The following is an 8,301-nucleotide window of genomic DNA, read 5'->3' as shown; positions in this document are numbered from 1 at the left end:
TAATGGCTGGACCTGGGTGGACATTATGTAACCTCTAGCCTTGCTGTTGATTCAAATGGAATAGCGGCGCTCAGCTCTGAGATGTGTAGCTCTAAGACAAGTGGTAAAATCACGCACGCCTGTGAGCAAATGAAAGGGGCTCAGAGCAGTGAGTTCATCATGATGAAAGCTGCCTGCGCTGAGTGTAATTTACTTGGTGACATAATGGTCTGTCTCAAGCTGCTTCAATTGCGCCACTGTGTGGTTAAAAGCAGCCCCTACTGTCAGAATGAGCTGCTGCAACAACACTTGGCAAAATTGTCATGATGCCTTAGGCATATAGTGCTTAAAGGAAATAAAACAAAGACACAATCTTTTTTTGAAAACTTAGGTAACAGCTAAATAAAAAAGTGAAAGCATTACAACTTACAAGCAATGTGTGTAACTGTGTTATTACAAAATGTATTATTGGTCCTGTTTCACTAACTCATACTGATAAACTCAACAAATCCATTTAAAGGACAAGATTTCTCTCAGACACAGGGAACATTAAAAATAACATAACTGCAGGGAATTACACATTTTTCTGGACTCTTGGCTCAGCGTGGACCAAAACACACTCTACAGTTCAGTACACCTCACCTACATGTGGCCAATTTCACACTCACACAGCTAGAAGTGACTATATCAACATTTGTAGACCCATATTTAATTCAATTCATTATGAGAAATTACTTAATTTTCACTCATGTAAAAGTGGTTCACATCACAGGCAGTCCACTCTGAAACTAGAATGGCACTCAGCAGAGTGCATACCTCCGCCAAAGGCCCAACACTGCCCTTTTATACTCACTCATAGTTACCAGCCACCTAAATAAGTTTTTTTTTTTTCATCATGATCCATGCATTATTCCCTGAGAAATTAACCAACATTTTGAAATACAACCTATCTTATATTGTCGAAGAAAAGTGAGAAAATATTTCTAATTTTGTGGAAATCTGTTCAGTAGTGTTTGTGTAATCCTGCTGACAAACTAACCCTGTCAGAAGTCACGGGTGAAAACATGACCTTCTTTGCAACGGTCAAAATATTGGTGACTGTGGAAGAGAGACAACAAAAGGTTTTCATTTCAGCTAAAATGCCCTAATTTCCTCTTCTATCAACTTAAAGACCTGACCACTAGCCACCAACCGTCCTCTAGTGGTGAAATTGTGACAACGCACAAATGGCCTAACACTACAAGGACACAACAACACATAAAACGTCAGTAATACCATGATTAGTGGGAAGAAAACCCACTTAAATTCAATTCAAGTCTCTGATTCAGCTTAGTATACAGACAGAACCAGGGAGAAGCTGGAGGTGGTGGGATCTCAGCTGTCCAAAGTGCTACTGTGTGGTTAAGTGGGCTTAAGATGAAAAAAATGGAGCAAATAAAAAAAGTTTACATTTCTTTTATTTAATATCAAATTAAGACAAAACAGTGACTGACAATGCCAGCTGTGTGAAATTTACAGTAAATATAACAGCAATAAAAAGCTCAGGTTCTGACCCCTCTTCCAGCTTGTATCTGCTCCAGTACTTTCACTTAATGAAGGTATTTTGCCAAACAAGGCAAAATGACAAGATGCTAAAATGATACTGTCAGTACAGCGCTCAATATCCATTTGGCTTAGAGCAGTAAATTCTAGTATCATTGTTTTCAGCTTTTCAGGAATGTGCCAAAATCCATATATCTGACTCAGGCTTACCTGGAAGTGGGACTGGATGGTGGCTCTCAGTACAGGTTGGTGAGATAAAACTATGTTTTAAGTAAATCAACAGTCATCATAAAAACACAGGGTAGATAAAAAACAGCGAAAAAAAAACACAATTACAGGTCCAAAGTTATTCAGACTGCATCAAAGTTCCATCTTGTGTATCAAAGTGGTGTGAAGTCTGAGACGTCTTCTGTCTTTAACAATCTGTGGTTCTGTGGCTCAGTTTTCATTAAAAATAGTTCCTCAGAGCAGCATTTCCTGGTGTACCATTACACAGGCATCAGTTACTGCTAAGTATCATCTGGAGTCATCACTGAGCTGCCCAGAGGGTCCTGCACTACAGGAACACTGTTAACCGACTTCACACTGGCGCTCTGAGCCCCTTCAGCTTCTGGCTTCCAGCTTTTGATGTTGCTCATACATACTTCACCTGGCACACAAAGGAAGAAGTGAGAAAAACGTAATATTTACCAACAGCAAAGAGTAATATTCTTTGGTAATCCATAATAATAAACTAATAGTCCCATAATTTGTCAGCAATGGATTTATATGCATACTCCTCCATGAATTTAAACTAAACCGCTGTCCATGCATGCACGCACGCGCGCACACACACACACACGTTTGTAGCATGAAGAATAGGAAAATTTAGTGTGTTTTGTCATAAGATATTGGAGTGTTTGAGTTTGTACGTTGACAGGATGAATGTTGTATTGACTACATTTAAAAAGACACAAACATACATTGAATATACAGAGATGGAAAAGACAGACACAAACGACTGCCGATGATTTAAGGAGGATTCTGTGACAGCAGTCATGTTTCCCTGCTTCATTCATAGTACTTTCTGTAATGAAGCAACCAACCAACCACAGAGTGTACCATCTTCTTCCTGTTTACACAGGCATGGTGCACATTGTACGTGAAGGGGCATGTGATACACCTTTGAGGTGTGTTAAAATGGACAGAGTACTTGTTTTACTTTCAAAACCTTTTTTCTAAAAGAAAAATATCGCTGTACATGTAGACTAGTCCTAAGAGACCAGAGGATAATATGAAACTTTTCCTTGGCTGTAGTTATTTGTGTTTTGTTTGTTGTTCCAAATAGAAAGATGGAGATGGAGAAAAGTGAGGAGCAGTCATGAGTGCGGTCGAATACTTACTTCCTGCGTTCTCTGTGGGATTTTCTGTGCCATAATGGAAACTATTCTCCTTTTCTGATGATTTCTTAAAGTTCTCCAACTAGATCAAAACAGATTTTCAGTGCATTATTACCAATCGGCTGCATATAAAATCATTCGAAGGAGGTTAACTGTTAGTCGACACGCTTACCTCAGTGCAGATGGACTCTGAAAGTCGGCTTGAGAGCGAGCCTTTGTCAAATTTACAGGTACTGCAGGCAAACCACAGAAGGGATAATTATCCTCCTCTACAAAATTAGCTTAAATAATCATATTTAAGAAGGGTAACAAATCAGGTCAACCTTGAACTCTGCGATAATGCTGGCTCACAGTCAACTGAGCTGTCTGGATTCTATTAAAGGAAAAAGTAAATGTTTTAAACACACGCCAGCATGAACTAGTGACTGCCAGTAAGAGGCAAAAAACAGGTCTCACCTGTGTGGCATTGTTATTAGTTTTCCCGTTATGTGTACTTGCTGCCTCGGTGTCTTGGTTTCTGGCGTCTTTCTGGCGCTTCATCTTTACATAATCATACGTGCTTATGCCTTTATGAACTGCAAATTCAAGAGGACACATATCACAGGAAAATAGTAAAGATTGATGAGTGAATGAGGAGAAAAAAGCTGGTCAAATGTTTGTCTTGAGGTGTGTGACTCACAGAGGTAGAGGTGGAAGCCCAGCAGATGTCCGAGCAGCAACAGAGAGATGAAGCTCAGCATGACCGTTATGAAGGCTAATATGAGTAGACCAGCTGAACTGGTCTTTATGGGTGCCAAAGGTAGAAAAACCAGCCACGTGCTATTCCTCAGCATACCTACAGAAAGCAGGAACAACAGCCTTTAATGATGCAACTGACGAAAATATTACCAAGGCCATTTTTATTCAGTCAAAGAGAGCTTTACAGTACATCATGGTGACTCACTGTCGAACTGTGGAGCCGTCCGTAGGTTGTCTGGATCCAGATAATGCTGAATAAATATGAACAAGATGACAACAACGAGCAGGAGTGCCCCCAGTGTAGCAGAGCACAGTGCCACGAAGAAGCACCTGAAGGCAACACACAAAACCTGATGTTAAATCATAAAGCATTCTATATGTTATGTCATGAAATGAGACACCGGAAGAACACAAATTCACCCAAAATGCCATCTTACCAGTAGTTTCTACCACCCACGCAGGTGTTCAGCCATTTGCAATGGTGATCAAAGTCTTCCACACACTTGTTGCAAACACTGCAGTGTTTAACTTTTGGGCCACTGCATGAAGATTGAGTATGTTAATGTCTTTTAAGACAAGTTTTCATGATGATCAGATGTAGAGCTACAGTGATAAAATCATTACTTTTCAACTATTAAAACAATCTGCAACTACTTTGATAACAAATTAAGCAGCTTTCCACCTTCTTAAAAGGTGCAATATGAAAGAATTTATTTGAAAACAATCAAAAGTGTACTACATTATCAACAAAATGTGAAGTAATAACAATTATGACATCATCTGTGTTGTGCTACTATCCATCCATCATCTGTACATATTCTATGTACGCCGCTTAATCCTCTGCAGGGTCGCGGGGGGGGCTGGAGCCTATCCCAGCTGACCCTGCGAAGGCAGGGGACACCCTGGACAGGTCGCCAGTCCATCGCAGGGCCACACATAGAGACGAACACTCTCACACACTCTCATTCACACCTACGGACAATTTAGAATGATCAATTAACCTCAGTATGTTTTTGGACTGTGGGAGGAAGCCGGAGTACCCGGTGAAAACCCACGCTTGCACAGGGAGAACATACAAACTCCACACAGAAAGATCCCAGGCGTCCCAACTGGGACGCGAACCGGCGATCTTCTAGCTGTGGGGCAGCAGTGCTAGCCACTGGGCCACTGTGCAGCCCTGTTGTGCTACTACTGTAATTAATTAGCATGCTAACCAAGTAGCTCTGATCTATCCTAGGCCAAAGCTTCTGTGATAGAGGTATAAAGATAAACCCCCCAGTGCTCTGAGGTCTCAATTTGGATCACTAGTTGCACAGTGAACTGAGCTACATGGGTAGCTGCCGCAACAGTTAGCAGCACTATTTGTTTGGAGTATGATTGCAACAGGTGGCCGAATCTTACATAATGCACCTATAAATGTGAATAAATTCGGGGGGTTTTTTTTGCTCCTCTATTACAGTAAACTGTGTAACAAGACAAAACATGACATTTTGGGAAACATTCTTTAACATTTTACAGACCAAACAACTAACTGATTAATCGAGAAAGATATTCAACAGATTAATCAACAATGTAAATAATCATTACTGGGAGCCCTGACTGGATTATATCTCTTTATATCTCTAATAAAAGCAAAAACACATGCCACACTACGGCTTTGGATACATACACCCTGACATCACACAGATAACAGCGCAGGTCCTGGATAACATGCGGTTGCTTCGTCCGGTCAAAAACCGGCAATGGACTGGAATAGCTCTGTTTGGCCCTCACACTGGCATCCGCAGGGTCGATAGTCACAGCAGCAATATGGGCAATAAAATGCACAATAAATGCTACGGCCATCAGCTGTACACAACAAGAGTCAAGGAAAATTGGAATAATGTTGGAAAAATACTACAAGATATGGTAAATGTGTGATATAGTGCAGAATAGTAAGTGGCACAAGTGTACATGAACAAGAAACTGCAAACTGTTGCACACAAGTGGATCTTTTGTGCGAGAAATAAAGTCAGTTCTGAAGTAATCAACTGTTTCAGTTAAATAAACCAGTGTTGACATCATGCTGCATTCAACATGTGACAAAAACCCCACTGACTCTGTCTTTTGGGCGTAACATAGACCACAGATACAGAGACCGAGTCACGTCTGGTGTGACTGGAGCCCATACAGACAGCACACACAACTAAATCCTTGTCTTCTCCAGCAGCATGAACAAACCGTAGCAGAGACTAATGTTTGCTCCATATTCAAATCTGAAAGCTTCACACTTGACACTCTTGCTACAATGGAAGCAAGGGTTTCAATGCTAAGGATACAGCGTAAACCACATGGTTCCATGGCGGAGGCAAGAGAGGGATGTAGATGCCAAAGCTGACTATGGCGAGGTAGCTGTAAAAAAGCCAGGCAACCACTTGGAAAGCCTGAGGGGGCCAAGACCATCCATTTATCCTGGGAGGCTTGGAAGGGACGAGCTCGTTTCTACTGCTGCCGCTCAGGGGAGATGTGCGTCGCAGCCTTTGACTGAAACAGTTCATCTAGACAGTACAAGAGGAGGAGATAAGCCAAAGTCAGTCGAGTCATAGTTATATATAGATAATACCCAGAACCACAATACCTGTACAGTGTACAACACCCTATTCCTAAGAAAAACTCCCCAAACTTTCAGGAAGAGCTACAGAGACACAGTAGATGTCTGGGTACAGAACAGACCAACAAAATCACAGAATATACAGGTTACAATCACAAAATTTCATATATATACATATATATATATATATATATATATATATATATATATATATATATATATATATATATGTATGTATGTATGTATGTATATGTATATGTATATATATATATATATATATATATATATGTGTGTGTGTGTGTGTGTGTGTGTGTGTGTGTGTGTGTGTGTGTGTGTGTGTTGATTATAAAATAATGATAACAACAAGCTTCTGCAAGATGTCTTCAAAACATCCAACACACATGACCAAAAGTGTGGCTCCAGCAGTTTGTGGCTGCATTTGAGGGAAATGAGTTAGGAAAATGAGCTGAGCATTATGATAGTGGCTGCACACCCATTATGGACCTAGTTATGGCTAGGGATAGGTTACCTGATAGACTGGCAACTAATACAGCAACATTAAGGTAACAAGGTGCATTTATTATCGTTTTTCAAAAACACAAGGGGTTCTGTGCTACACTCACAGAAAAAAGGGACAGAAATGGAAAGCAGTCTATTCAGTAAAATTGACTATCTGCTTCTTCATGGGTATACATGGGGTGCACAAAATATCCGAAACACCTCTCAGGTGTGTGATTCATCAGGCAACTGCAACTGTTTCCACACAAACTGACCATTACAACCTACAACAGACAGTAGCAATCTTAACACTAACTAGCAAGGAGGGGTTTTGTCGCGTAGCCTGCAGACACATCTGATTCAGGGTAAAGAGTTACTCAACGTGAAACGTCCCTTCCTTTTTTTCTTTTGTCAAAAAGGCTTTATAATCACATGTTTTGCTCCTGGCCGTTCGTCCGACACTTGGATTGTGCAAGAAGTCCTACAAATAAGCTAAAACATGGCAAGAATCAATGAATACGTCATCAATAATGTTTACTGTTCATAGCTATATTACATCTATGCATAACATGTAAAGCTACTTTGGAGTTAAAGCTATTGCCCTCCTGGTGCGTTGTTGCCTGTTCTGCCTCACAAGTACAGTTGCTAGCTAACGTTAAGTTAACGGTTATCTGTTCTGGCTAACCCCACATTTTGCATTTAATTAAAAGCCGCCCACTTGGGGATTTTTTAAAAACATCTTCACGACTTAAAAATGAACAGTAAACTCGTGCCAAAAATAACCCTTAAAGATATTCGGTGTGTACACAGTTTTTATTAAAGAAGAGTTACTTACTTTAGCCGTTGAGAGACAGCTCCCATAGAATTTCAACAGTACGCTCCTGTTCAAATACAGACGCAGATTTCCACCGCTTGATATCCCATTATTAGTTTGTCAGTCGGGCAGGTGCCTCAAGAAGTAAAATTAACATGACAAAAGAACACACACAGCTAGGAAAACACGAAATAATTTCAAAAGAACTCGTAAAGAGGGATAAAAGTGCTCCAGCGTCCTTGTTGTCAGAAGTTGGAAAATCAACTCACTCAGCAGGTCGTCGCAGCGCTATGGAAACTGTCCCACCGCGCATGCGCACTACAGCTCTCTTCAAGATGACCAGCTTTTTTATTGTCACACTTCACTGACTGAATAAACATGTGTTCATTCTTTAGGATGCTTTCTCATAATATTATGCCCTGAATAATGCAGGCTCCTCAAAAATAGCCACCACTCTTTTCCCATGTGAGCAACAGGGAACTGCAAGTAAGAGATATGCACAATACTTCTGCTTTCAGAGGTACAGCGAGTCTCTCAAATTAACTTACTCAAGTAATGTTATGTTGAATGTAAATGTATACTGCATGCATGCATGCATTTGATTTTCACTTCCCTACATTGTCTTCACATACTGAGAAATCCTTCAGTAACCAAAGTTGCTCAATGAAGGCCTTTGTGTGGAACTTCACTGCTGCAGAAATCTGACTCAGCAGTGTCAGAAAATCCTTTCCTTTCTCTGCAAATGCACTAAATTTGGATCA

The 8,301-nt window shown here is 40.5% G+C and overlaps 1 protein-coding gene across 3 annotated transcripts; it reads right to left on the bottom strand.

The window, feature by feature from the left end:
• Window positions 1-1,418: 1,418 nt before the first annotated feature.
• zdhhc11 (zinc finger DHHC-type containing 11) lies at window positions 1,419-7,850 on the bottom strand. Of its 3 annotated transcripts, XM_037073245.1 has the most exons (12): window positions 7,562-7,850; window positions 7,043-7,218; window positions 5,957-6,175; window positions 5,308-5,486; window positions 4,076-4,177; window positions 3,844-3,968; window positions 3,580-3,735; window positions 3,357-3,475; window positions 3,224-3,273; window positions 3,073-3,133; window positions 2,904-2,982; window positions 1,419-2,170 (listed from the first exon to the last, which is right to left on the bottom strand). In XM_037073245.1, the coding sequence occupies exons 2-12, from the start codon at window positions 7,079-7,081 to the stop codon at window positions 2,031-2,033; spliced, it is 1,269 nt and encodes a 422-aa protein (XP_036929140.1). In that variant the 5' UTR covers window positions 7,082-7,218; window positions 7,562-7,850; the 3' UTR covers window positions 1,419-2,030. The 3 variants fall into 3 exon arrangements, with proteins under 3 accessions (XP_036929140.1, XP_036929143.1, XP_036929142.1); XM_037073248.1 differs by lacking the exon at window positions 4,076-4,177; XM_037073247.1 differs by lacking the exon at window positions 7,043-7,218.
• Window positions 7,851-8,301: the final 451 nt, after the last annotated feature.

This window comes from Acanthopagrus latus, chromosome 17 (assembly GCF_904848185.1).
Source record: "Acanthopagrus latus isolate v.2019 chromosome 17, fAcaLat1.1, whole genome shotgun sequence".
In the NCBI taxonomy this organism is placed as follows: Eukaryota; Metazoa; Chordata; class Actinopteri; order Spariformes; family Sparidae; genus Acanthopagrus; species Acanthopagrus latus.
This window is presented reverse-complemented; position numbering and strand designations above follow the sequence as displayed.